Source organism: Phyllostomus discolor, chromosome 3 (genome assembly GCF_004126475.2).
Source record: "Phyllostomus discolor isolate MPI-MPIP mPhyDis1 chromosome 3, mPhyDis1.pri.v3, whole genome shotgun sequence".
NCBI classification, from domain to species: domain Eukaryota; kingdom Metazoa; phylum Chordata; class Mammalia; order Chiroptera; family Phyllostomidae; genus Phyllostomus; species Phyllostomus discolor.
Window position 1 is genome coordinate 50,046,352 of NC_040905.2, and position 27,783 is coordinate 50,074,134.

General features: G+C 38.0%; 2 protein-coding genes and 2 non-coding genes across 8 annotated transcripts in view; 3 read left to right on the forward strand and 1 right to left on the reverse strand.

Annotated features, from left to right (window-relative positions):
- ZFYVE16 (zinc finger FYVE-type containing 16) overlaps positions 1-5,676 on the forward strand; it is a 47,845-nt gene extending 42,169 nt beyond the window's left edge. The window contains exons 18-19 of one of the 2 annotated variants that reach the window (XM_028532341.2): positions 841-1,008; positions 3,056-5,676. In XM_028532341.2, the coding sequence (XP_028388142.1) occupies positions 841-1,008; positions 3,056-3,217 (330 nt within the window). In that variant the 3' untranslated portion in view covers positions 3,218-5,676. The remainder of the gene's footprint in view (positions 1-840; positions 1,009-3,055) is intronic. The other variant, XM_028532349.2, reaches the window with a different exon arrangement.
- On the forward strand, positions 569-688 carry LOC114514658. Its single transcript, XR_003686096.1, has one exon. It is a non-coding gene; the product is annotated as a U6atac minor spliceosomal RNA (small nuclear RNA).
- An 8,244-nt stretch (positions 5,677-13,920) lies between the features above and the next one.
- FAM151B (family with sequence similarity 151 member B) overlaps positions 13,921-27,783 on the forward strand; it is a 45,594-nt gene continuing 31,731 nt past the window's right edge. For 2 of the 4 annotated variants that reach the window (XM_036020472.1, XM_036020473.1), the window contains exons 1-2: positions 13,923-14,088; positions 20,935-21,060. In XM_036020472.1, coding sequence (XP_035876365.1) covers positions 14,064-14,088; positions 20,935-21,060 — 151 coding nt within the window. In that variant the 5' untranslated portion in view covers positions 13,923-14,063. Of the gene's footprint in view, positions 14,089-20,934; positions 21,061-27,783 lie in introns of all 4 variants that reach the window. The other 2 variants (XM_036020471.1, XM_028517715.2) reach the window with 2 other exon arrangements.
- Positions 20,285-20,470, reverse strand: LOC114513549. Its single transcript, XR_003685846.1, has one exon. It is a non-coding gene; the product is annotated as a U2 spliceosomal RNA (small nuclear RNA).

The window sequence follows — 27,783 nt, forward strand, 5'->3', positions numbered from 1 at the left end:
TTGTATGATGGTATTACCCGCCAGCTCAGAGTTATCGAGCCCACAACCTTTTGGTGTACTGGACAATGCTCCAACCACCTGAGCCATCCAGCCAGGGCTTACCATATTATTTTCATTTTCATCCTATTTTACAAAAATTAAAATATCTTACATCTATTTATAATCACATATGCAAGTTATTTTTAAATGTTTTTTCCTTCCTTCCTTCCTTTCTTCCTTAAGAAGAGAATATGAAAATACAGACTCCTCAACCCTTAGTCCACCTCCATACTCACCCTCCCAGGTCAGGCAGTGTTACTCATTGTGTATATATTCTTTGTGATTTTCTGCATGCACAAGATAGAAACTACAGAGGATATAGAAATTATAGAACATTATTTCTTCGTTTCATCTTAACTTCATTAAGATGTCCTTATAGAACGGTGATTTTATAGGGAAGACTTACTAGGATCCTTTTCCAAACTGAGTTAACAAGGCTTTCGTTGCTACTGATTAACTTTAGGCAAAAATAGGACTAACTTTAAGTCAGTCCTAAATTCCATAACCTTTGATTTTAAATCTACTTACAGTGTTGTATGAAAAGAGAGAAGGTTAGCACTCCCCTTGCAAGGATGGAAGAGGCCCTTGGGCCTAACAACACACATACAGTTAAGGCATTGCCACCTACTGAAATCAACTTACAGATCATGGTGTGTGTGTGTATGTGATGTTCATATATGTATTACTCTTAAGCCAGTGAATTTCATGACAATAACATTGGAATTTTAATAAAGTTGAATCCAAAGGAATAATTGTTGTATTTTAAAATCATGACTTGTTTCCTAATTATATACATTTCAGGTGTTCTACTTTCCAAAGGACCAGGATTTATCTATTTCAGCAACTCGTTATCAGTTTGCAAAAGAAATAGCCATGGCTTGTAGTGCTGCACTGTGCCCTCATCTGAAAACTCTAAAGAGTAATGGGATGAATAAAATTGGCCTCAGAGTTTCCATTGACACTGATATGGTGAGGCATGTTTTTGTGATATATTTTTGAAATGAATGGATCATATATTAAAATGACCAAAGGTTTTTCTTTACCTTTTATTTTTTGATGAATGAAAACAACAAATATTTGTTGAGCATTAATATGTGCATACACTTCATATACATTATCTCCTTTACTTTTCACAGTGGATCAGCAAACTTTTTTTTATTGTTTTTGGTTACAGTTGTCCCAATATTTCCCCTGTTGTTCTCCCCTGTCCCACTCCCCCTCCCTCAGTTAGTCCCCACTCTGTTGTCTATTACCATGGGTTCTTTATACATGCTTCTTGACTAGATCCTTCCCCTTCTTTCCCTCGTTATCCTTCTACCCACTCCCCTCTGTGGTCACTGTCAGCTTGTTCCTTATTTCCATGTTTCTGTTTCTGTTTTGCTTGTTTGTTTTGTTCATTATGCAAACATTTTTATAAAAGTCTAGACAACAAATATTTTAGGCATTGTGGGCTGAAGGGTCTCTTTCACAGCTACTCAGCTCTTCCCATTATAGTGCAAAAGCAGCCTTCTGCAGTATGTAAGCTAACAAGCTGGTTGTATTCCAGTGAAACTTAAGTTTGTTGACCCCTGCTCCACAACAGTCCTGCTTGATAAGTAGGTTTTTAAATTTATTATTCTGAATAGACTGTATATGCACATGATTTAAAATTACACTAAAACTGTATATGTAACAGTACAACCTCATTGAACATTTCCAGAGAGCAGTATTCACACTGTAGTCTCTGTAATTGGCCCCTTAACTCCCTGCTACAGTATAGATGATGCCCAGTGCAGTTGTGTACAGTAATAGACTTGAAAAGATCTCCTTCCTACCCTTAACTCCAAACTTGAGTCCGCTTCCATGCTCCCTCTCATTCTTCCTTCCTAGTGAGGCAATCAAATGTTACCTGTTTCTGCATATTCCTTGTGATTTTATAAATGAACAAGCAAACAAGTGTGTGTCCTTTTACCCCCTCCTTTACATTTTTTTTTAACTTAGTTTCTTTCATTTATCTTAGGGACATTTCATGTTACTGTATGTTTTTAAGTTGCATAGTAGTAGTTTATTAAATAAATGTGCTATAATGTATTTCAGTGGTTCTTGTGCATCTTTGATATATACTAATTGACATTTGGTTATCCACAGTATTTTGTCTTTGCATAAGTGTATGTCAGAAACATTCCCAGAAGTAGAATTATGAGGTCCAAGAATATACTCAATAGGTATTACCACACTGTCTCAAGTAGAGGTTATGCCAATTTATATTTCTATCATAATTTGTGAGAGCATTCTTTCCCTCCACATCCTTATCAGAGCAGTATGTAATCAAACTTTTGAACTTTGTGAGTTTGATAGGTAAAAAATGGAACTCCAGCTATTATTTTAATGTGCATTTCTATTTCCAACATCCAAAATAATAGATGTCAAAGCAGGTTCTTCATTAGAGTGGTTTCTAAACACAAATGAGTTCATGTGCTGAAGTTTTGCTCTTTGTCAGCCAAGATGTGTTGTAGTTCTTATTGGAAAGAACTTATATTTTCATCTCACTGTTAAAAGTTCCTTTTTCCAGGGAACATCTGGTAATTATTTGTTATTTGAGTAAGCACTGTTAATATATTTTAGTCAAATTACAATGTAATTTTCATCCACATTAGATTCAAGTATTAAATATTATGCAACAAATTCAAAATATTTTAAAGTAGATTACTTTTTAATACTATGGGGTTTTTGTTTAAGTCATGTTGGTAATCATTCAAAACCTTACCCTTCCAATGTGTTTACATGTTCATTGAGAAGAAACCTAAAGTATGAATTTGTGGCAGTTTTTAAAAATTTTAATGCCATCTGTGGGAGGAACAGTTATAATTTATGTAATAGATGGATAAAAATACAGGAGAGTATATTGTGAATAAAATGTCAGTCATTTACTTAAGATGCTTAAACTGGATTTTTAAAGTTTATTTTCTGTTTATCTGCAGGGCTACTCAAGATTGCTTACTTTCTGGGGTTGACTTATCAAGATTTTTTTTTCCAGGTTGAATTTCAGGCAGGATCTGAAGGCCGACTTCTTCCTCAGCATTATCTGAATGACCTTGATAGTGCTCTCATCCCTGTGATCCATGGTGGGACCTCCAACTCTGCTAATTTACCATTAGAGATGGAATTAGTGTTTTTCATTATAGAAAACCTTTTTTAGTGAAAAGATGTTAGTAAATCATATTATTGTATATTGCAAGCTGATGTGTTAAAACTAATTCCAGCACTAAACCTGAAAGGCCACAAACACTAAAAGTAAATATGTTTGATGTTTGAAACACTTAAAAAGCTTTGCTTTATAGGCAGGAATAATCTTTTTTAAAATCATTAGCACAATTTTAGTCTATAAATTTACGGGATCTAGTTTTTGAAGCTTCACACTTAAAATACTAAAAAGACAAGGATTACTTCTGTTTTTAAGAAATTTGTAGCATTACTGTGTTATTTAAATGCTACGCCAAAGTATCTGCACTTAGGTAACACCTCTTGATGCCAAGATCAATTTTAATGAAGGCTCTTTTCAGATGTAACCTTATTGAGGGAAATAATGTTTTCTGTATATGCCAGTTAGATTACCAGTTTCTAAAGTCTGTTAAAATGTATTTAAATGGCACAGACCAGTTTCCATATTAGACTTGATAATTCTTTGAATAAGGCAGATAACTTATTTGTATAATTGGAGTGGAGACCTACCTCCATGACTAGATGAACTCTGGAGTAAAATCAGAATTTTGCCTTTTTTCTTCTCAAATTATTACGTGTTTTTTTCCTTGATTAAATGGGTATTCTTAAAATAATTGTGGGTGCTTTGGGATTTGTGCTTATATATTTAAGTATATTGTTTTTATAACAACATGATTCAGTATGTGTTTTATAAATCTTTAATAATTTATAAATAGGCAATATTTTTGTATTGCAGTATATTATTTTTCCTCCTTTCTTTCCAAAATATACCACTGTAGTTGCCACTTGTAATAGTGATTGACGACAGGCCAGATGACCCTTGAAGTAGTCATTATGTAGCAATAAATGAGGCCTGAAACAGGTTTGTTTTTTTTTACCTCTCCTTTAAACCTTAGAAGTTTCTAGGCAAGTCTACATATTTTCATTGACACCAGTGTATTAATTATAAATTTTAATGAACTAATTACTTTTGCATATTTTAAATTCTTTATATGGTAGTTATTTTTTATAACAGAATATTAACATAAGTTAAATTCTATGTATTTAAAACTTACAGAGCTTTCTTCTTTACTTCAGACAGCAAAATAAGAGAAGTATGTTGTGTTAAAAAAAGTAATCAGTATATTTTAGTTACTACTGTCATTTAAGTTATATAAAATATAATCATATTTTGATGCTTTTTTACTTATGTGGAATGTTGTATATGTTTTTGTATCAAAACAACTGTGTATCTCAAGAAAATGAAATTACACTAAATAGCTGTGCTTTAAAAAAATATTTAGGAAGCATCTCAACTTGAAGACCAAGTCAAGGTTAACTCAGGAACTGAGGTCTCAGGCTAGGAGAGACTAAGAATTTTAATCAGATTGGCCATAGGTTCCTACTAAATCACCTGTGTTGTACTAGCCAAAGACACAGTATGGAGGAGAGTATTAGTCTTCTGGAAGTAGCTACTTCATAAACAATGTAACATGTTGCAGATATTAAATAAAATGGTAACATGTAATAACTTGTGAAGTTTATTGAAATGGTATAAAGTAAAAACAATTACATATCAAACTCAGTTTATGTGTTCTTTACATAGTGTGTATTCATTTTACAATAAATAACTGCACAATCTAGGAATACTGGCCCTTATATGGTGGAGGGAAGTTCCCATGATAGGATAGCTTTTGATTTATTTTTTAAAAACTTCTACATTTCATAAGAATTAGAATTATGGAATTTGGAGGCACCTTTTAAAGATTTCTCTGTAGATGTATGATTCTGAATGTATTTGTTACTTATTTGGTCATGTTCTTCATGTTGGAACTTAATTTGAAATTTTAATTTTTTTGAAGGTGAAAAAAGAGAATGGTTGCTTGTACTCAGTCTGCAATGATCTGGTTTTGGTCTTATACCTTTTAATACTACTCTCTTTCTCTGAATTTTGAAATATGAAGTAAAATCTAGCCTCTCTTGGGCAGCCATCCAACAAACTTTGTGTCTATATACTTGCTATATGCAGAGCACTTTAATAGCCTTCACTGGTTGAAAGATGAATAAAGTAGTTCTTTTCCTTTTGGAGCTGAATGTGTGAAGCAGATCATTAACAAAGTTAAAGTAATTGCTGTGTTAGAAATATGGATCTACAAGAGGTGGCTGGAAAACAACCCTGGAGGATAGCTATGCCAATAATAAGAAGGCAACCTGAGAACCTGTTAGAGAGTGGTCACTAAACTTGTCTATGCAAGAGTTAAAAATCTCAAAAGTAAGTAATATATAAAAAGACCAACTTTCCCTTTTAAGGCAATTTAAACAGTTTTTTGTGTTTGTGTGAATATCTTACCTTAATAATTTAATTATTACAGAAGTAGTAGCCTGAGTGTCTCAAGTCACCTAAGTTTATAAACTTGGATTTAGATACTGTTTCATAAGTAAATAACAGAGCTTTTTTAAAATAGCAAACATAACTTTGATAACTTGACTCATATCTTAAAATATCTTGAAATAAATCAGAAACCTCCAAACCATCCTAGGTTTTCATTCTTCTTTGTGATTTAAAAAAAAACTGTTTCATATATGTAATATACAGGGTCCAACACAAATAACGCTTCTTTTATTACAAAACCTTTTATTGCAAAATCATAAGCATGTAGTTCAGTAACATAACAATATCACACTTAAGCTCGCCATATGACATTTTAGGTGAAAGTTCATGTTAAAACTATAAATTATTAGCCCTGGCTGGTGTGGCTGAGTGGATTGAGCATTGGCCTGCAAACCAAAGGGTCACCAGTTCGATTCCCAGTCAGGGCACATGCCTGGGTCCCCAGTAGGGGACACTTGAGAAGCAACCACACATGGATGTTTCCCTCTCTCTTTCTCCTTCCATTTCTGTCTCAAAAAATAAGTAAAAACTGTAAATGATTATACCCATATTAATACCCTACCAATCACATTGAAGCAGGCATTACTTCTGCTGAATCCTATATATACGTGATTCAAATATCAAAAAAATTAAAAACTTAACCAATGTAAGTTTCACTTTCCACCTTGTATGCATATACGCTGTCCTTTCCACTCTCCAAACTGAACAAGTAATCAGTTGTATTAGTTTTGTGTATCTTACTAAGGTTTAGGTGCAGTTGCGGCAAATATATACATACATATATTTTTTTCTCCATTTTTTAAATACAAATGTAGCATGCTATTTATAGTGAAGAACTAAAAAATTCAGCCAATTGAGCCACACTGGCCAGGGCAAGGGTAAACACTACTGAAATGAGTGGAAAGATGGAAGTCCCAGCCAAGGAAATAGAAGCCATATATATATGGCTTCTAGAAATTTTAGAATTGAAAAATGCAATAACAAAAAATTTACTGAAGAGTCTTCATAGTAGAATGTAGATGACTAAGGGGAGAGTGAGTGAATTTGAATATATCCAGTCTAAATAACAAAGAGAAAAAAGTAGAAAAAAATAAAGAGCTTTAAGGACCTATGGGACAATATCAAAAAGTCATGTGAGTCCCAAAAGATTGGAAGGAAAAAAAAAACATAACCAGGCACATCCTAACTAAACAAGGAAAAGGTCTTGAAAACAGCCAGAAGAAAATGACACTGTTCATGTGGAAGAACAAAGATTTTAATTAAGGACAACTTTTCATCAGAAATCATGGAGGCCAAGCCAAGTTCTGGAAACAGCCTAACTGCCCATCAGTAAATTGAGTGGATCAAAAAACTATGGTATATTTACATAATGGAATAATATGCAGCAGAAAGAAAGGAGCTCCTACCCTTTTTGACAGCATGGAAAGATCTAGAGAATACTCTGCTAAGTGAAATAAGCCAGGCAGTAAAAGACAAATACCATATGATATCACCTATAAGTGGAACCTAATCAACAAACAAGGGAGCAAAATAGAACCAGAGACATGGAAATAACCAACAGGAACCAGAGGGGAGGGGGATAAGGGGGATAATGGGGCAAAGAACATATATAAAGGACCCATGGATAAAGACAACGTGGTGGGGGGTGGTGCTGGGGAGAGTAATGGAAAAATGGGACAACTGTAATTAAAGAACAATGTTAAAAAGTTAAAAAAAAATCATGGAGGCCAGAGACAGTGGAACAACATGTGTTTAGTGCTTAAAAACAACAGTCAATTATCAACCCAGAATCTTTTAACAAACAATTATATCCTTCAGGAAGAAAAGTAAAATACCCTTGGCTGGCGTAGCTCAGTGGACTGAGCACAGGCTGCGAACCAAAGTGTCGCAGGTTCAATTCCCGGTCAGGGCACATGCCTGGGTTGCAGGCCACGGCCCCTAGCAACTGCACATTGATGTTTCTCTCTCTCCCTCCCTTCCCTCTCTAAAAAATTAAATAAATAATTTTTTAAAAAAAAGAAAAGTAAAATAAAAATAATCTCAGAGGGAGGAAAACTAAGAATTCATTGCCAGTAGACCTGCTTTAAAGGAAATACTAAAGAAAAATCACAGGTAAGGAAATGATAGCAGAGGGAACCCTGAAATGCCAGGAAGGAAGGAAGAGAAACAGAAGTAATAGCTGAGTAAATAGATTTTTTTTTCATATTTTAGGTTTGTTAAAATACGTATAATCGCTGAAATAAAGCATAACATTGACAAGAATTTCAATGTATATAGATATAATACGTATGAGAATTCCATCCTAATGGGGGGATAGTAAGGGACCTATATGATTATAGCATGGTTTCTGTATTTTACTTGAAGGGATAAAAGATTCTAAATAGATTGCAAAAAATTGGGTATGCAATAATCTCTAGAGCAACCATTTTAAAAAAGCAACTATCCACAGCGGTATATTTTAAAAAGCCAATATATGAATTAAAATGGAACCCCCCAAAATTTCAAGTAATTAAGAAGGCCAGAAAGGAAAACAGTAACAAACAGAGGGGACAAATAGCAAATTAATGATAAAGGGTAGACCAGCAGACTACTGATAACCAACAATATAAAAAATTTAAGTGATCTAATATGGCAATTAAAATGCAAAAGTTAGATTAAAAAAAAATACACAAATGTACAGGAAACCACCTGAAACATGATGGTATGTATAGGTTAAAAAGGCATATCATGCTAATACTAAAAACACAACCCTGAAGTTGCTGTATTAATACCTCATAAAACACTAGTAAAAGGAAAATCACCATATGGTTTATTGTTGCATTTTCATAGACTGAGTAATAAGATTAACTTGGCCATATGTCTAGGAACTAACTGAATTCAAATTTAAGGACTAATTTTCTAGCAATTAGGACTCTCCAAAAGTGAAGTAAGCTGTATTAAATTAATCATGCAGATTTTTTATGGCTCTGCTTATAATTTCAGAGCCAGACAGAAGTATAAAGGCCCCTTCTTTCACTTAAAAAAAATGCAGCCCTATTTCTAGGCACAGACACTACTTATAAAGCTAGTGGTCACAACTAAAACTAGAACCCAAGTTTCCTGACCAATGCTCTTCTCACTACACCCAATACTCGTATCTAGATGTCTAGGATTTTCTCTCTTTTTTAATCCTTATCTGAGGATATGTTTATTGAATTTAGCAAAGGGAGAGAGGGAGAGAAACATTGATCTGAGACAAAACTATCAGTTTCCCGTAAGCATCCTGACCTGAGATCAAACCCAAAAGTTTTGGGGGGTTCTTTTTTGGTGTATTGGACCATGGTCCAAACAACTGAGCTACCTGGCCAGGGCAAGATTAATTTATAATCCATCAACCTGTGTTTTCATGATTCATTCAACACCAAACACAGCTGAGTGGTAATGCCTGATTTGTTAAGTTAAAAAAGTTAAGTAGCCATAAAATAAAATATTTAAGTTCTCAAGTCTCTGGACTACATCAAACTCAAGAGAGATCATCAACAAAACAGAAAGGCTGTCAACCAAATGGTAGAAGATACAGGTCTGGCACAAAAAAAAAATGCCCCTTTTTATTATAAAATTTCTTTTTAGAGAGAGGGTAAGGGAGAGGAACATCAATGTGTGGTTGCCTCTCATGTACCCCCCAGTAGGAACCTGGCCTGAAACCCAGGCATGTGCCCTGATGGGGAATTGAACTGGCAACCCTTTGCAGGCCCTCCCTCAATCCACGGAGCTACATCAGCCAGTGCAGATCCCCCACATGATAGCTGTGGGGCTTTTCTTCATCTTGGGGTGGGGGGATCTCTAGCTTAGTACTCCATTAGAGCCCCACACCCATGTGAATAAAAATTCAGGAGGGATATCTCAGAAGCAAGGAGTGCCAGACCCACACCAGGCCCCCCAGCCCAGGATTCCAGTGCCAGGAAGATAAATCCCCACAACTTCTGGCTGTGAAAACCAACAGGGATTGAGTGGCTGGAGGAGGCTGCTGGAGCCCTAAACAGTCCCTCTTGGGGAACCAACACATGGACGCACCTACTCAGATTTGCCTCCTCTGAGTTCCAGCACCGAGGTGGCAGCTTGAAGGGCACCAGTGGTATACAGGAAGAGACTGAAGTGTCTGGCATCAAGGCAAGTAAAGGCCATTGTTCTTATGCTGAGATCTCCCCACATGGAGCTGGTAGGCTGGTGCCATATCTGAGACTCCATCAGCCTGGCTAACACTGTGAAGCGTACTTTAGAGACCACCAGAGGCTCTACCGCACCCAATTTATGGGCCCACCATAAACTGCCTTTCCATAAGAATGGCTGGTCTTGGCTCCTAAATCCTATCAAAAAAGCAGCAGCTGGCTTTTGTGAGCCCTAGCAGTAGCCAGATTAGATTCACAGCTTGGGCCTGGGAATCTCCAAGCCCAGTACAAGTATCAGCCACCTCAGATTGCTTTACAGCTCAGGCAGGGTGGCCCTGGGCAAAATACAGGTGGGGGCTGACCTTGGTCTGCACCCACCCAGGAAACCCCAGGGCCAACCCACCCAGTGGACAGCTACAGACAATATAGGAGCACCACCATCCTGTCCCTGCACACCTGATCCTCCACAGGGGCAGAGAGTGGTGGTAAATGGTCACAGCCAGTCCTTGCAGGTGACTGGCCTGGATAAATCCCTCCCATCGATATGTCAACAGCAACCAACTCGGCTACAGAGGAGGATGTACTGAGTCCACACAAAGGGCACACTTTGAGTACACAGCTTGGGTGATAGGGGAGGCTGTGCCACTGGATCCTACAGGACACCTACTATATTAGGCCACACTACTGAGACAAGGAGTCAAAGCAGCTCTACCTAGTACATAGAAACAAACACAGGGAGGCTGCCAAAACGAGGACACAAACATGGCCCAAATAAAAGAACATAAAAACTCCAGAAAAAGAACTAAATGAAATGGAGAGAAACAATCTATCAGATGCAGAGTTCAAAACACTGGTTATAAGGATGCTCAAGGAACTTAGTGAGGACCTCAGTAACATAAAAAAGACCCAGTCAAAAATAAAGGATATGCTAATAGAAATAAAGGACAATTTACAAGGAAACAACAGTAGAGTGGATGAAGCTGAGAATCATATCAATGGCTTGGAACATAAGGAAGCAAAAAACAACCACGTAGAACAAGAAGAAAAAAGAATTTAAAAAATGAGAATAGTGTAAACAGCATGTGGGACAACTAAAAGCATTCCAACATTCACATCATGGGGTGCCAGAAGCAGAAGAGAGAGAGCAAGAAATTGGAACTCTATCTGAAAAAATAGTGAAAGAAAACTTCCCTAATCTGGTGAAGGAAATAGACATGCAAGTCCAGGAAGCAGAGAGAGTCCCATTTGTGCTGGATGCAAAGAGGCCCACTCCAAGACACATCATTATTAAAAGGCCAAAGATTAACAGTAAAGAGAGACTGTCAAAAGCAAGTTAATTACCGGAAGGTTGCCAGCTGAGAGGGATGAGGGGGAGAATGGGTGAAGAGGTGAGGGGATTAAGAAGTACAAATGGGTAGTTACAGAATACTGTAACTGTACAGTACATGGGGATGTACAGTATAGGAAATGGAGTAGCCAAAGAATTTATTTGCATGACCCATGGACATGAACAATGGTGGGGGTATTGCCTGAGGGAGTAAGGGATGCTGAGGGAGTAAGAGGGAAAAATCAGGACAATGGTAATAGCATAATGAATAAAATATAATTTAAAAAAAGAATTTTTACAATTCAACAAAACCCCACAAATAACCCAATGTAAAAATGACCAAATGATTTGAATAGACATGTCTCTAAGGAAAATAAAAGAATAGTCAATAAGCACTTGAAAACATGCTCAACATTATTACTCACTAGGGAAATGCAAATCACAAACACAATGAGATATTATTCATATCAACTTGTATGGCTGTAATCATTGAAAAAAACAACAGATAATAAGTGTTGGTGAGGATGCGGAGAAACTGGAACTCTCATACATTGCTGTGGGAATGTAAAATGTATAGCTGGACCTTTACAAAAAGCAAATGCAAGCAGCAGCTGCCCTTGGTTGAGGATGGCTAGCCATTTGGCTTTCTATGTCACACAGTTGTGTGTCAGAAATCGCCAGCTATTCATTATGTGTTTGTAGCATCTTAGGCCAAAGTGCACTAATGCTGTCATCATTTCCTCTGTATTCTACACCGCCTGATCCGAAGACCATTCTGTGAGAGTTCTTTTTTTTTCCCCAAGAAGGGAAAAAAATCCCATGAAATAAAGACTTTTTATTGCACACACACAAAATAAAATAAAATGGTATAGCTGTTTTGCAAAACTGGTAGTTTCTCAAAAAGTGAAATATAAAGCTACTTTGTGAACAAACATTTCCACTCCTATGTATATATACCCAAGAGAAATATGTCCACATACTTCACACTTCCACTCAAAACTTGTCCATGAATGTTCATAGCATCATTATTCATTAGTAGACAAAAAGTGGAAACAACACAAACGTCCATCAATTGATGAATGGATAAATAAAATGTGCCATATGCAAACAATGGAATTTTATTTGGCCATAAAATAGGATAAAGTACTGGTACACGCTGTAATATGGATGAACCTTGAAAATATTAATTCAAGTGAAAGAAGCCAGTCACAAAAGACTATATATATTGTGACAGACCTAGGTAGGCCTAGCAGGAATGGGAAATCACCAGGTGGGAAAACTGTACTGTGGGAAACTTTTTGCATAGCCTGGGAAAAATGTCTGCCTGGGAAACTGCCTGCTGACCCTACCCCAAACAAACAGATGCCTGGCTGAGATTGGGGTCTGGGGTCGGCCTATCCAGCATAACAGGATGCAGCTTTAACTTGAGGCTGACAAGATGTATCAAGAACAATGGTCAGCAGAAATGGCACCCAGCAACCAGCTCTAGCCAATCAGACTCTGACACCCCAACCAGTTACCCTTTGCAGGTTTTTGAGCTTAAAAACCCTGCCCTAAGAACAACCGAGCGAGTCCTAACCTCACTTGGTTGGCTTCCCAACCCCCTTGGTTGGCCTCACTTTCCCCCATGAGTCCTAACCTCTCTTGGCTGGCTCCACTTTCCCTCTTATTCCCCGCTAATAAACTGTGCTCCTTAGCTCACTGGCGTGGTCGGTTTCTTGAGTGACCCCGACCTAACGTATTGTATCGTTCCATTTATATGCAACGTCCAGAATAGTTCAATCTTCAGAGACAGAAAGTAGATTAGTAGTAGTTGCTTAGGGCTTGGGCGGGGCGGGGCGGGGGGGGGGGCTGGGGGTGGGGGTCGGGGGGTGGAATGTGGAACGACTGCTTTGGGGTGATGAAAATGTTCTAAAGTTGATTGTGGTCTGGCTGCATAAATCTGACTACACTACGAATACAATGAATTGTACACTTTAAATGTATACATTTTAATTTGTAAGGGAAATGCAAATCAAATACAAATCGATCGATTGTATCTTAAAGTATTTTTTAAAATGCAGCTGAAGTTGTTAAAATTTAGTGTTTCCAGAAATTCAAGAAATCCTTTTGATTAAGCTAGAGAGTATGCAGAGAAAACGGAATCTTGACTGAAGATTCAAATAATTACAACTCAAGTCTGGAAAGACTTCAGTATATTAAAATCCGAAGGGCTGGGTGAGAAGGGCTGTCTTTGTGTTATGTATCGGTGATGTAGTCATTCTAAATTTACAACTGACAGAGTAAATTGTATCAGTCACAGAACCAGAAAATGTCTGTGCTAATTCAGATAAATCGGACTCGGCGCGGTGTTCTTTCTCCATCTCCAGAATGGTTGTAGAAAGTAAGGAATTAAGGAGGGCAAAAGAAGGCAGTGAGTGTGAGAATCTAGTTGCTAGAGTGTTTTCTGAGTGAACACTCGTAAAGAGAGAAGGCGACAGAAAACTTTCAAGTTATCAGCTCCGTACTTGGGCAGAAACACTAATTTTTTTATGAAGAAATGATTCCATGTCATTTTAGGATGCTACTAAAACTAAAAAGAGAAAATATAACCAACTTTGGAAATTGGTACCCCACACCAGTAATTGATTTCAATCTTGGGTCTCATTCTCTGCTTCTATGTGTTCCCTGACCCGGCCGGAGACGTTCACAACCACCGGTTTTGACTACCTTCCCAAAGAACAACTCTTGCGGCACTAGGACGCGAAACAGAGTCTGCGCGCTAGCGAAACTCGAGCTACAGCTTTTGAGCGTGCGCACCCCCACCCCCATCCCCATCCCCACGCCGCTTCCGCCTCCGCTTCCGCAAGTTTCCTCCCAGGCGGTCCAAGGAGGCCTTTCTTCGCCGGTGGTGGTGTCGGTTTTCCTCACCACCTGTGACAGCTCCTCTCAGACGCCCGCGGATTGGCGCCTGCGCGGACTGCGGGCGTCCGTCACCATGGCAACGACCGCTGGGGGCCCTGGTAAGCGACGGTTTCCGCTCCGCAGAATTGGCTCCACGACCTGCACTTCCCCTGGCCTCGTGCGGGGGTTGTTAGGGGCGCTTTAAGAGACTCCTCTGGCAGCACCCCTCCCTTTTTTAGATCCTCGCGATCCGTATTCTCAGCGTGCAGCCACAGTCCACCGGCCTGAACCTTGGTTTCCGCCGTGGATGTTAAGAGAATAAAGCGTCTGGGGCGACCTGAATGGCAAGAATATTACGCCCTTTTTAAAAATATTTTTTTTTAAGAGAAGTTTTAGGTTCGTAGGAAAATTGAACGGGAGGAACCGATTCTCCGTATATCTCCTAACTGGGTACATGTGTAGCCTCCACATTATCAACATTCCCTCGGGGAGTGACAATTGTGAACCTGCATTGACACATCATAATCACCTCATAATCACTTAAGTCCACAGTTGACCAGGGTTTTCTCTTGGTGCTGTACATTCTGTGGTTTTAAAGAAATGTATAATGACATGTATTCATCATTATGGTATCATACAAAATGGTTTCTCTGCACCCAAATACTCTGTGCTCCACCTACTCATCCCTTATTTCACCCAATCCCTGACAGCCATTGATCTTTTTCCTGTCTCCATAGTTTTGCCTTTTCCAGAATGTCATATAGTTGGAATCATGTGTTATGTCACCTTTTCATATTGGCTACTTTCACTTGTTAATATGCATTTAAGTTTCCTTCATGTCCTTTTTTTTTTTTTTTTTGCTAGATAGTTCATTTCTTTTTAGCATCAAACCATATTTCATTGTTTGGATGTGCCACAGTTTATCTGTTCGCACACTGAAGGACAGCTTGGTTGCCTCCAATTTTTGGTAATTATGAAAAAAGCTGTTGTAAACATCCATGCGCAGGTTTTTGTGTGGACAGAAGTTTTCAACTCCTTTGGGTAAATAGCAGGGAGTTAACTGGATCATATGGTAAAAGTATGCTTAGTTTTATAAGAAACTGCCAAACTGTCTTCCAACGTGCCTGTGTCATTTTGCATCCCCACCCACAATAAATGAGAGTTCCTGTTGCTTCGCATCCTCACCAGCATTTGGTGTTATTGGTGTTCTGGGTTTTGGCCACTCCAATAGGTATGTAGTTGTACTTGCTTGTTTTGTGTTTTTCTTAGGATACGTCCTGTGGAACACCAGGCATATGATTGCCATATGTTTTATGATTGCCATATGTTTATCTTCTTTGGTGAATTGTTTGTTCACCAAAGGTCTTTGGCCCGTTTTTTAAATTGGATTGCTTTCTTATTGTTGAGTTTTAAGAGTTCTTTGTATATTTTTGGGTAACAGTCCTTAACAGATCTAGGGGAAAATCAGCCTTCTTGCCTTTCTCATCCTCCAGAGCAGGGGTGTCAAACTCATTTTCACCAGGGGGCCACAATCAGTGTCTTTTGCAAATATTTTCTCCCAGTCTGTGGCTTGTCTTATTCTCTTGACATTGTCTTTCCCAGAGCAGAAGTTTTTCTTTTAATTAAGTCCAGCTAATCTGTTATTTCATGAACCGTGCCTTTGGTATATATGTGAAAAATCACTGACACACTCAAGGTCGTCTATATTTTCTCCTACATTCTAGTAGTGTTATAGTTTTGCATTCTACATTAGGTCTATGATCCATTTTGAGTTAATTTTTGTGAAAGGTGTAAGTTCTGTGTCTAGATTTATTTTTTGTATGTGGATGTCCAGTTCGAGAACCATGTATGGGAAAGACTTTCTTTGCTTCATTGTATAGCCTTTGTTCCTTTGTCAAAAATCATTTGATTCTATTATGGAGGTCTATTTGGGAGATCTCCAGTTGTTCCATTGATCTCTTTGTTCTTTCACTAATATTGCACTTCCCTGATTACTGTAATTTTATAGTAAGTCTTAATGTTGGGTAGTATCATTACTTTGTTCTTCTTCAATATTGTGTTGGCTCTTATGTTTTTTTTGGCCTCCATATAAACTTTGGAATCAGTTTGTCAGTAGCCAGAAAATAACTTGGGGGGAATTTTGGTTAGGATTGCTTGAATGTCTAGATCAAGTTGGGAAGAATCGACATCTTGACAATATTGAGTCTTTCTATTCATGAACATGGAACATCTCTCTTTGTAGTTCTTTGATTTCATTCATCAGAGATTTGCAGTTTTTCTCATATAGATCTTGTACATATTTTGTTAGATTTATACCTAAATATTTCAAGTTTTGGGGGTGCTAATGTAAATGGTGTTATTTTTCATTTTAAATTCCACTTGTTCATTACTCATGTATAGAAACTGAATTGAGTTCAGAGTATTAACATTGTATCCTTCATCCTTTTCTCAGTTTAAATTTTTTCCTGACTGTAAACACAATGCATGCTTATTGCAGACCATGTGGGAAAGAAATCCATATAATGACAATACTCAGAGGCACCAGTAGTAAGTTTATGGTATGCTCCTATTTTCTAACAATTCTAACTTTTAAGAAAATATAGTTAAGGTCATAGTATACTTGCCATCATACACTATATCTCTCCTTTTAACTTTTCTCTTACTATTTAAAAAACAAACTTTTTTTAAAGATTTTATTTATTTATTTTTAGAGAGGGAAGGGAGGGGGAGAGAGAGAGAGAGAGAAACATTAATGTGCAGTTGCTGGGGGTTATGGCCTGCAACCCAGGAATGTACCCTGGCTGGGAATCGAACCTGGGACACTTTGGTTCCCAGCCCGCACTCAATCCACTGAGCTATGCCAGGCAGGGCTAAAAGTAAACTTTTTTTAACAGCATTAGTTTTTAGTGGCTTAGGACAACACAGATATATATTACAGTTCTGGAGGTCAGAAATTGAAATGGGTCTCACCAAGCTAAAACCTAAGTGTCAGTATGAATTAACTCCCTCTGGAGGGCTCTGGGGGAGAATTGGCCTTCTTGCCTTTCTCATCCTGTAGAGGAGGGTGTCAAACTCATTTTCACCAGGGGGCCACATCAGCTCTGTGGTTGCTTTCAAAAGGCCAAAATAATTTTAGAACTGTATAAATGTAACTACTTTTTAACTGTTAAGGAGTTGATATTACATTCGGCCCATCAAAGACAACCATGAGGCTGATGTGGGCCCCCAGTGAAAATGAGTTTGACACCCCTAATCTAGCGATTGCTTGGGTTCTTGCTTCACTGTCTCTTCCTGCATTTTCAAAGCCTGCAATGGCTGGTTGAGTCTTTTTCACATTGCAGTACTCTGACACTGATTCTCGTGCCTCCCTTTTGCACTTATAACGGCCTTGTGATTAAATTGGGCCCACCCGGGTGATTTATACTACTATCTTTGTTGACCAGAAAGACCTGGTTCTTCTTGCTGACACATGTAAAGAATTACATATCAGCAAATCTATTAGCATGTAATCAGTTTATTAGTGGTCCGTTCCCATAGAAGAGAGCAGGATTGGGTAGAGTAGGGGGTGAAAGGCAAAGTTTCAGGGCAAAGCAGGGCAACAAAGAAAGAGCGGCTGAAGACCAGGGTGTCAAGTCCCCAGGCAGCCTGAGGTTGGGTGGCCAGAGGCCCTGTGGCCCCAGAGCCAAGAACATCAAGAGCGCCCTGAGCCCCTGAGAGAGAAAGAGAGAGTCCTTTGTTCTGAGGACTTATGTGGTTGGTGGGATAGGAGGGGAAAAGTTACATGTTGATTAACAGGTAAATGTGGTACCAGCTTTCCTGGGGGAATGTGACTACCCAAACTTAGGGATGTGTGGGGGTCTGTTAGCCCGAATCCTCATCTTGCTCCAGACCCCATTTGTTCATCTTGTAAAGCAAATACGTGACAGGAGGCAGTTAATTAAAATTGGGGCACTTTCCAAAGTTATGGGCTCTTTCTGTAAGCATCAGGGACTCCCTCCTAAGACAGGTAGTGACCAGAGGTAGGCAATTAACCAAAGCTGTTTTATGGGCTCTTTCTTTGGGCACCGGGACCCTCTCCCACATTCAGGCCTTGGGATGAAAGCACAGTTTCAAGGCCTTCTTTCCCAGATAGTGGAAATGCTACATAGAATTTCAAGGAACTTTCCTTCTTTCTTGCTAACATTAGTGTTTCTTGTGATGTTGGAGCACCTGGTGATATTATCAGATCAGACTCAGGACTGCTGAGTTAGTGTGTGAGATCTGTCTCCTTTCCTCCTCCCTGCCTGGGTTTACTATTGAATCCACCTAATTGGTAAAAGGCGTTTCCTGGCAACCAGGGTGCTAGGTGCTGGCCAGTGACAGTATGCAGTCTCAGAGTTCCTCCTGTGCTGTCTCCTGCCTCATATTCACCTCAAAGTCAGCTGAATAACAAATTAATTCCACCTATAACCTTAATTCCTTCTTGCTATGTAATATAACATATTCACAGGTTCCAGGGACTTAGGGACATAGATATCTTTTGGGGGTCAGGTATCCTTATTCTTCCTATTAGAATGAATGAATAATATATATATTAGTCTCTACCTTGCCTTTTTTTTTTTTGCTTAATGTGTCTTGAGGTACACTATATCTGCACATGATAGCTTGCTTCATTCTTTTCAATGGCTGATAATGTTCTATTGCATGAATATACCATATTTATTTTATGAATTTATGTGGTGGATATTAGGTTATTTTCTCTTTTTTTGCCATTGTAAACATGCTGCAATAAATATTTTGTATGAAATGTGTCATTTTCCCACATGTGAGCATATCTGTTTATGGGATAAATTTATGAAAGTGGAATTTTTGGGCCAAAGTTGTATTTTTCTTTATTAAGAACTTTTTTCTTTTTTACTTCTTTTTGAGATAATTTGCATACCTTGCAATTTATTCATTCAAAGCATGTAATTTATTGGCTTTTTTAGGGTATTCAGAGTTGTGTAACTGTCACTACAATCAATTTTTACAAATTTTCATCACCACAAAAAGATGTAAGAATAGGGGGAGGATCATATGTGAACTCACTGTACCTTTCACTCAGTTTTTTTTCTGTAGAGCTAAAACTGTTTGCCCAAAAGTCTTAATTTTAAAAATTGCAGGACAACAGTGTGGTGATTGCAGTGGGTGGGGTGGGAGGTATAAGGTGACTAAATGGTGATGGAAAGAAAAAGGAAACACACACACAAAAATAAAAATAAAAATTGCAACTAATTTTTTCTTTCTCCTGGCCCAATTTTCAGAATTACAGCCTACTTAAATAGTACTAAATATCCTAGATCATAGATAATTGGAGTCTTCTTAAATTCTATGATATATACAGCTGTGACTAAGTATCAGGTGGCAGTTTTATCCATTAACAGAGCAAGGAGAACTTTTTACTTAAAATTTTTAAATTTTGGAGTCATGGTATTTTATCATTAATCTGTAAGTTGCCCTTATAAAAATTTTGACTGTAATGTGTTTAGTTGAATGGTGCTGTGGACACATCTGGTACGTACCATTAACTAATATTTAGTTGTTTCTGGTGACATGCATGATTACCCTTTTTGTGAATCTTCTGGTGTATCTCAAAAACTTCATTCTTAACATCTACATTAATCACATACTTTATCTTGAAATTATACTAAGATTTAATTATTTGTGCATTGTTATACGTGTCTGTTGTAAATAATGTACCTTCTAAAAATGCACAACTTAAATATTTAATAAATGATGGTCTAGTATTTTCATCTTAAAATCTCAGATCAGGCTACATAGGGCCACGTGTTTAGGGTAGGAAGCTGCCTGGAGGGTAGTGGATGCTGTAGCTAATTTTCTCCTGCATTCTGTAGCCCAACATACAGAGTGGTTGTGAAGTCCATGCACGTTAGTTTGAAGTTATATGTTTCTCCATTCTCTAATCAAATTTTACTTTTCTCAGTGCCTCAGCAGCTCATGATGGCCATTTTTAGTTTTTTAACTGTTGTTAGGCCAGAGTGTAACTAAGTAACAACTAATTAACATAAGACAAAATCTCATGCATAGGGAATTTGCAGCCACTTGGTAGGTACTTAAATTGTTTAAATAAATGAACAAGAATTAGTAAGGTAAGATTTACCGATGACCTGTTTGCATTGTTTTTTACCCTTTTTTTATTTATTTTTTTACTTTTTTCTCATCGTTATTATAGGATATAGCATCATTTGGAGTAGATCTGGGTTCAAGTGTGTTAATCTCAGTTAACTCATATTTCAATGTTTAATTGAAATATGTGTGCCAAAAAGTAGTTGATAAATAAGGGAATTATGTATATTTGTACAAGATAGATAAATCTGTGAATATTAACTCAAGAATTTACTTAGTCACTCAGATAAATGATGCTGAGACTCATACTCTGAAGGTAAAAATGCTTAAATGTGTAATTTAAACTGATAAGAACAGATGTTACACCTGATCTTAGCCAAAAGGCCGAGAGTGATTAAATATGTAATTTAAGATTCTAAATTGTTAATATATATATAGAGCAGGGCTTCAGATGGAGAAAACAATTAAATTGTACAAAATTTAGAAGTTTTATTATAGCTATGGCTTTATATATATATTTTACTTATTCAGGATTGGAGATGACAAAATGTGAAAATTTCTGCTTTAAAATATGTGTTTCTTACCATTTTTTTATGTTTCTTGCCAGTTTTTTCATGTTTCAGAGGTCCAGACTATCTTCTGTTTACTAATCATTACTTACCTCATATATAGCATGTTTATATATTTATATATGTTAACCTGCCACAGCATAATACTCTATCTTTTTATAACATCTCATGTTTTTCTCAGTTTAATTAGTTTATTATTCTCTCTCATTATAGGCTGTGGCTTTTTTATTAAATTTTTTTTACTTCATGTAAAACAATCTGTTCTTTTTTGTGTAAATGCTGTTGTTTTAGGATCTTGGAGTGAAAATATACTGCAGTATTTTCTGAGAAATAACCAGATCACTACAGAAGACGGTGCCCAGATCACTTGGTATCATGCAGCCAACCACAAGGCACAGCTGAAGGAGGCGCTGAAAAGTAAGTCAGTGTGATTGCTCATATTCACACTGGATAACAGATGAATTCAACTCCCTTTTTTTTTGACATCTGAGCATATTTACAGGTACCAGAGACTTAGATGATCCAAGTATAAATTATAGGCTGATATAAACATTTTTCCCTCTAATCCTCACCTGAGGATGTGTTTATTGATTTTATTTGTGTTAGAGAGAGAGGAACAGAGAGAGAGAGAGAGAGAGAGAGAAACATCCATGTGAGAGAGAAACATCAATTGGTTGCCTCGCACATGCACCCTGACTGAAATCGAACCCACAGCCTAGACATGTGCCCTGACCAGGAATGGAACCTACAACCTTTTGGTGTATGGAACAGTGCTCCAACCAACTGACCAGGGTGATAAAGTGACATGAACATTTTCATAAAGGATCTCATTTTGCCTGGCTGGCATAGCTCAGTGGATTGAGCTTGGGCTGTGAACCAAAGCATTGCAGGTTCTATTCCCAGTCAGGGCACATGCCTGGGTTGCAGATCATGGCCCCCAGCAACTGCACATTAATGTTTCTCTCTCTCTCTCTTTCTCCCTCCCTTCCCTCTCTAAAAATAAATAAATAAAATAAATAAAAATAAACAGCTCCTTTAAAAAAAAGGATCTCATTTTGTTTACAAAATGAACAAATTTCCATAGTGGAAGGATTTTTTTTTATTTTCTAGAAGTGATTTGCCTCTTATATGTCTTATGTGAAACTCTTCTGTATTATTGTACTTCCTTATATTATACTGTAGTGATTTGAGCAAAAACTTTAAGACCAGGATCATGTGTTTTACATATTTTTGTGTTTCACGGTGTACTAAGGAGAGGCTCAATAATTCTTTGTTGAATGGATGGATGAAGCCATTGCATACTAATTTATAATTCATTGCTGTGGACAGTATTTGTGCCTCAGCTAGAAACCAAGACTTCTGGCTTGCTAATTCCATCTATAATCATATCTATCTATATCTATATCTATCTATAGTCTATAATCTCTGTCTGTGTATATCTCCCTGTATTATATAGATGAACACTGTAACATTCTCTCAGCCTTTTCCTATGAAGTACCCCCATTGGCTATAGCAGCAGAGGATAGTAAACGTCTATCACTAGATGGCTTTTGAATAGCTTGAAGTGACCTGGTCCAGCAAGGAAAATTCCTTGGAATCTCATGTTTTATTGTAAAATGCATGCATTTTTTTTGCATTTTACTCTATCACGTATCTAGATAATGTATCTCACTATGCATTTCTTGCATTGTAAAGATATTGTTTTACATTGTTTTTCTTTGTTTCTCAAAGGGAGGTGCTTTGTCTTGTTTAATATGAATCCCTAATACCCAAAAGAGTATCTGGCACATAATAATGGCAGAGTGATTATTAATAAATGGATTTTAGCAAAAGCAATGCTTCAGGAAAAATGTTGACTCATGGTTGCCAGGAGCTGGCAGGATAGGGAATAGGGCATGAATGCTAATGGGCACAGGGTTTCTTTTCAGGATGATGAAATTTTTTGGAATTAGATAGTGGTGATGGTTGCGCAACCTTCTGAATATTCTGAAAACCACTGGATGGTATACTTTAAAAGAGTGATTTTTATAGTATGTGAATTATATGTCATTTAAAAAATTGGAAAAAGGTAGAAAAATTAAAACTTATAGAAATAAATTTATTTCTTGTTATATAGAATATCAAAAATATTCTACAAATAATTATTGTAATTCATAGGTAAATTTAGAAATGTCAAGACAAAGTCAAAATGGAAAATAAATTGTATTTCTATGTAACAACAACTAAAAATTTGGGAAAAAATCTTAAAAATGTGTGCTTCATAATAGGGTATATAGACATTTCACACCTAGAAATAATCTAGTTAAATATGAATACTTTCCTTTTAACTTTGTTTTAAAAAATTACTAACAGTAAGTCATCTCCAGTTGCTGGCAGTCTGGTGTTGATCTTGGAAGTTTCATAGGTTACTTAATCCAGATAGTGTCCCCCTTTCTTCCCGTTAGGCAACTGGAGCCCCAAGTTTTATAGTTTGGGGAATCCTTACAACCACATGGATTCTGATTCCATTCCTAGGCCCAGGGTGGATGATGGATTAGAATAAATTAATCAGCGCTTGGAGTTCCCTTGATGATTCATATTGTTCGGAACAGAAAGTTTGTCTACCCAGCGCCAGCAGAACCAAGCACTGAACACTGAGAACTGCAGTAGAGAAATGAGGGTTGTTTTACTGCTAGCATTCCTCAAGATGAAGCAGAATGCTGTTGCTCAAAACTGTTCCTGATGGCTTAAAATTGGAGAGTTTGAAGGAGGGTACTGGGAAGAGATATGCAGAAGAGCTGGCAGGGCAGTTTGGGGAGGTTTGGAACTTGGCCATTTATGGTAAGAGGCTTAGCATCGGAGCTTACTGGACAACAGACCTTTTGCTTCTGAAAGAGTTCCAATGTTCAAGTTCTGGTCAGATCCCAGTCCTTTGGTTCTGGGGACACATGTGCAGTGCTATCTCCATAAAACAATTCAAGACTGTATTAATCATCGATCTGCTTTAAGGAAGTAGTACTGGTTAAGCTGGCCAGTGTGGTTTGTGTGCTGTTTCAATTATTGTTCCCGTGGTGGGCAAGTGATCTAACCTGGCTCAAAAGGAGATTTCCCACCTTAACACTGAAATACATGAACACTGAAGTATGGGCCCCAGTGGTATAGTCAGCCATCTTACCATCATAGTAGAATCAGCCTGAAGACACACCAAGGATAGCAAAGAATTGAGACATGAAGACCCTAGTAACATCATCCAACTGCTGATTATACCACACCTGGAGCCTGCCCTACCTCGGACTTCTATCTATGTGAGGTAATAAGTTACTTTATTAGCTCCAATCTGAATTTCTGTGACCTTGCCCCCAGAAACAACCAGTACTTTAAATGAGTCAGCCTAATTTGGTAAGTAATTTTCCTGCTGCCACTTTTGCTCTTGTTCCATTCGTTTTCTACCTAGCATCCTAAGTGGTGTTTTTTCAGCATGAATCAAGCCTTTTTAATTTAAAACTCTTTAATGATTTTCCATTAAAAATCCTTACTGTAGCTGTGGGAAGGGGCTTCATTTAGTTCTACACCATTCTGTACCAGGAGGAGAGCTGTTTCCCTAAGTGCCTTTGGAGTCTGCCTTACTGATTATTCTCATAGAGGTAAAGGTAATTTTTCGTGTGTGGTTTTTGACTGGATAGAGCTGATGTATCAAAGCTTCTAGACAAAGGAGTGTGCTTTTCTCCTCTTCCACCTGGACAATGGGAAGCAGCAGTCTACATATTATATTTGCTGGAACTTGGCTTGAAAGAGGCTGTTCCAAAGTTTGAACTGGGAGGTATAGAACTTAGGAGTTGGCAAGCTCATTTAACTCTCAACTAAGCTGTGTCTTCGACCTAGCTTGTAGGTGATAAAGGTAATACCATGAACCCCATCAGCCAACTTGGTTGTTTTATTTCTCCATGAATCCATATGGAGAAGGGGTTGCTATTTATTGGAGTCTTCAAACACTACAATAACCTGTAAAGCCCCGCATAAACTGGGCCTGTTTCTCCAACTGCACCTGTTACAGGGTTCTTACATTCCAGCATGCGTCCTTATAGTTTTCACATGGCTAAGCTCTCTTCCCTCCTCAGGCTGTCATGAGCATGCTTTCCAGGAATGCTCTTTCCTCACCCCTTTGCTTGGCTACTCTCTTATGCATCCTTGGGTATCAGCTATGAATTGCCACTTCCTCAGAGGACTTCTGACCCCAGAATCAAAATTCAGGGTAGCAGCTTGTACTTCACTTCATATGTGGCCTTTTTGTGACTGGCTGATTTCACTTAGCATACTTTCAACATCCATCTATGTTGTAATGTGTCAGTATTTCATTCCTTTTTGTGGCTGAATAATATTTAACTGTATATTATATCATGTCTTGCTGACCTATTTAGGTGTTTTTCCATTTCTTAGCTAATATAAATAATGCTACTATGAACAATTGTATACAAACTTATTTTTTTATTTTCTTATTCTTTATTTTTTAAGATTTATTTTATTTTTTTTATTTTTGAGACAAAAGGGAGGGAGAAAGAGAGAGAGAGAGAAACATCAGTGTGGGGTTGCTGGGGGTCATGGCCTGCAACCCAGGCATGTACCCTGACTGGGAATCGAACCTGGACACTTGTATACAAATTTTGAGTGGACATGTTTTTACTTCTCTTGTCTATGTGCCTGTGAGTACAATTGCTAGGTCACATGGTAACACTGTGTTTAAGTTTTTAAGAAAATACCAAACTGTTCTAAAGCAGCTGCACCTTTTTATATTCCTACCAGCAGAGTGAATGAGGATTCTGATTTCTCCACATCCTTGGCAACTTTTACTGTCTTTTTCATTATAGCCATCCTGGTATGTATGAATTACTATCTCATTATTGTTTATATTTGCATTTCCCTAAAGCCCAGTGCTGCTGATCACCTTTATATGTTTATGGGAGAATAGCTTAGATTTGCAGCCGAGTAGCCTTTCAGCCTGTTTCCTGCTTGTGGAAGTTTGAGAGCCCACAGACCCTTCCCTTTCTGAACTACCTTTGCTCTTTGGGTCCAAGTGGGTATAGTACAATTAAAAATGTAATGCACTTTCTGTATATCAAGTTATAAACCATTCCTCTAATCAAAAACCTTAGCTCCAAACCTCTTGGAGGTAGACCTCTCTCTACCTCAGTCCGCTATTTAGGATGCTGTGAGACAACGCCCTTCAATTATCCAGAATTTCTTTTGTCCAGCTGTATGGGTACATGAGGCACCATCTTTCTCTTAACAAATGGTCTTATAATTTCACCCTTCACTTCATCTTAACCCAGAGGTCATAGTTTACAGGCAGCATTCTGAATTTGACTTTTTCCTGAGGCTGTCTCTCACTTTGAGAATCTTTTGCCAGCTGAAGAGAATAGATTTCATTTTCTAACTCAGCACAAGTCCTGAATTGGAAATATTTCTATATGCTAAAATCTGAGTGGCTAATTATTTAACTCACTCTCTCTTCCCGTTCTTTATCTAGGCAGCTAACAGAAGCCAGTGGCATGTTCAATATTCTGTGGGGAAAACTCATTAGCCAAATCTGCAAATTTGTTAGGTACCCTTTCTGTCTTTCATCAGTTGCTACAAGTGGCAATGTTGCCAACAGTTAGTTCCATTCCCATATAAAACTGGTGGTCTGTTCTCAAGCTTCCAATAAGAATTTCCTCATTGCTCATCTAACTCCCCGCCCTACTAGAATTCCACCAGATCCCAACGCCAGTGCCATGTTCAGGCTTTTATGGCGATGTTCCACTTCCAGATAACTATTTTTTGTCTACTGCTGTATAATAAACTAACCTCAAAATTAGTGGCTTAAAATAACAGTCATTTATAATTCTTCATGACTTTGTGGGTCAGCTGGTGGTTCTTCTGTTCTGTGTGGTGGAGGCTGGGGCCCCTCATGGTGCTGTCCTCAGTAGTCTTGCCTGAACGCTTTGCCTGGCAGCTGCCTTACAAGAGGATGAAAGTAGGAGCTGCCGGTCATTTTAAGGGCTAGGACTAGAGCTGACAGTTTTTCTTCCCTTATCTTCCATTGGGTTAAGCAAGTCACAAGGTCAGCCCACACTCGAGGGGAGAAAAAAGAGAAGAGGGTATATATATGTGTAGGAGGAATTGTCAGCCACCTTTGGAGTCAGTCCACCACAGCCTGCTAAACACATTCATGCTAAGCGACTGATGAAGCTTATCACCTATTCCAGGGATGTGTGCTTTGTCGATGTAAGAGATGTCCAAACCTGTACAGAATTTTTATGAGTTTATGTGAACCAAACTGACAACAATTGCTGGGAAGCAAATCTCAACAGACTGAGAAACTGCTCCAGAGAATGGCAGGTTTTTCTAATTGTATACATTAGAATCAAAGGAGATATAAGCGGGGTGAAATGCATTGATTAGGGAGGCAGGAGAAAGCAAAGTGGAGAAATCGCTGAGATTGGATAAAGAGTTAAATGGAGATACACATACGTTTTTTACATTTTTGGTAAGGGAGAGTTAATAACATTTACAGCACAGAGAGATGGTATTCGAGGAACAAGATAACAATAGGAGTTCTGTGGTCTCGTGCTCTGAGGGGTCCAGAAAAAGGGACTTGCTCTGACATTTTAGGGTATGTTATCTTAGATGCAAAAAGATGGTTGACAGGCTCAGTTAAGGTAAAGATTGACCTGTGTTAAGGAAGCTAAAGGCCTAGCATGTGACTACCTGCAGTGACTCACGTTTAGTTAGAAATTTTATGTTCAGACTGTATGGAAAAGATGACTCAGATGGCCTCGGAGTTTGTGAAGTGGGGTTTATTCACACATGCGGACCCAGAGGAGATAAAAAATCCAAATTCTGGGCATTGAGCTCAAGCTGGAGTTTCCTTATATGCTTGTTACACAGGCAGAAGGAGGAGGGGAAGGAGTGCAGCTGCTAAAAACGGGCATTAGTGTACGGCCTTGAGATAACTGCTTATCTGGGAATGGCTGCTGTCTGGGAAAGGCTGCTGGTCAGCTCCTACCTAAGAATGGCTACTGCTCAGCTATGTCCTGTCACAATCTTCCCTTTGATGCTATAAGGTGTTTTTATCCCTTTAGCATCACTATATAGCATGGCTATATGGCTGAGGTCCTTGGGAAG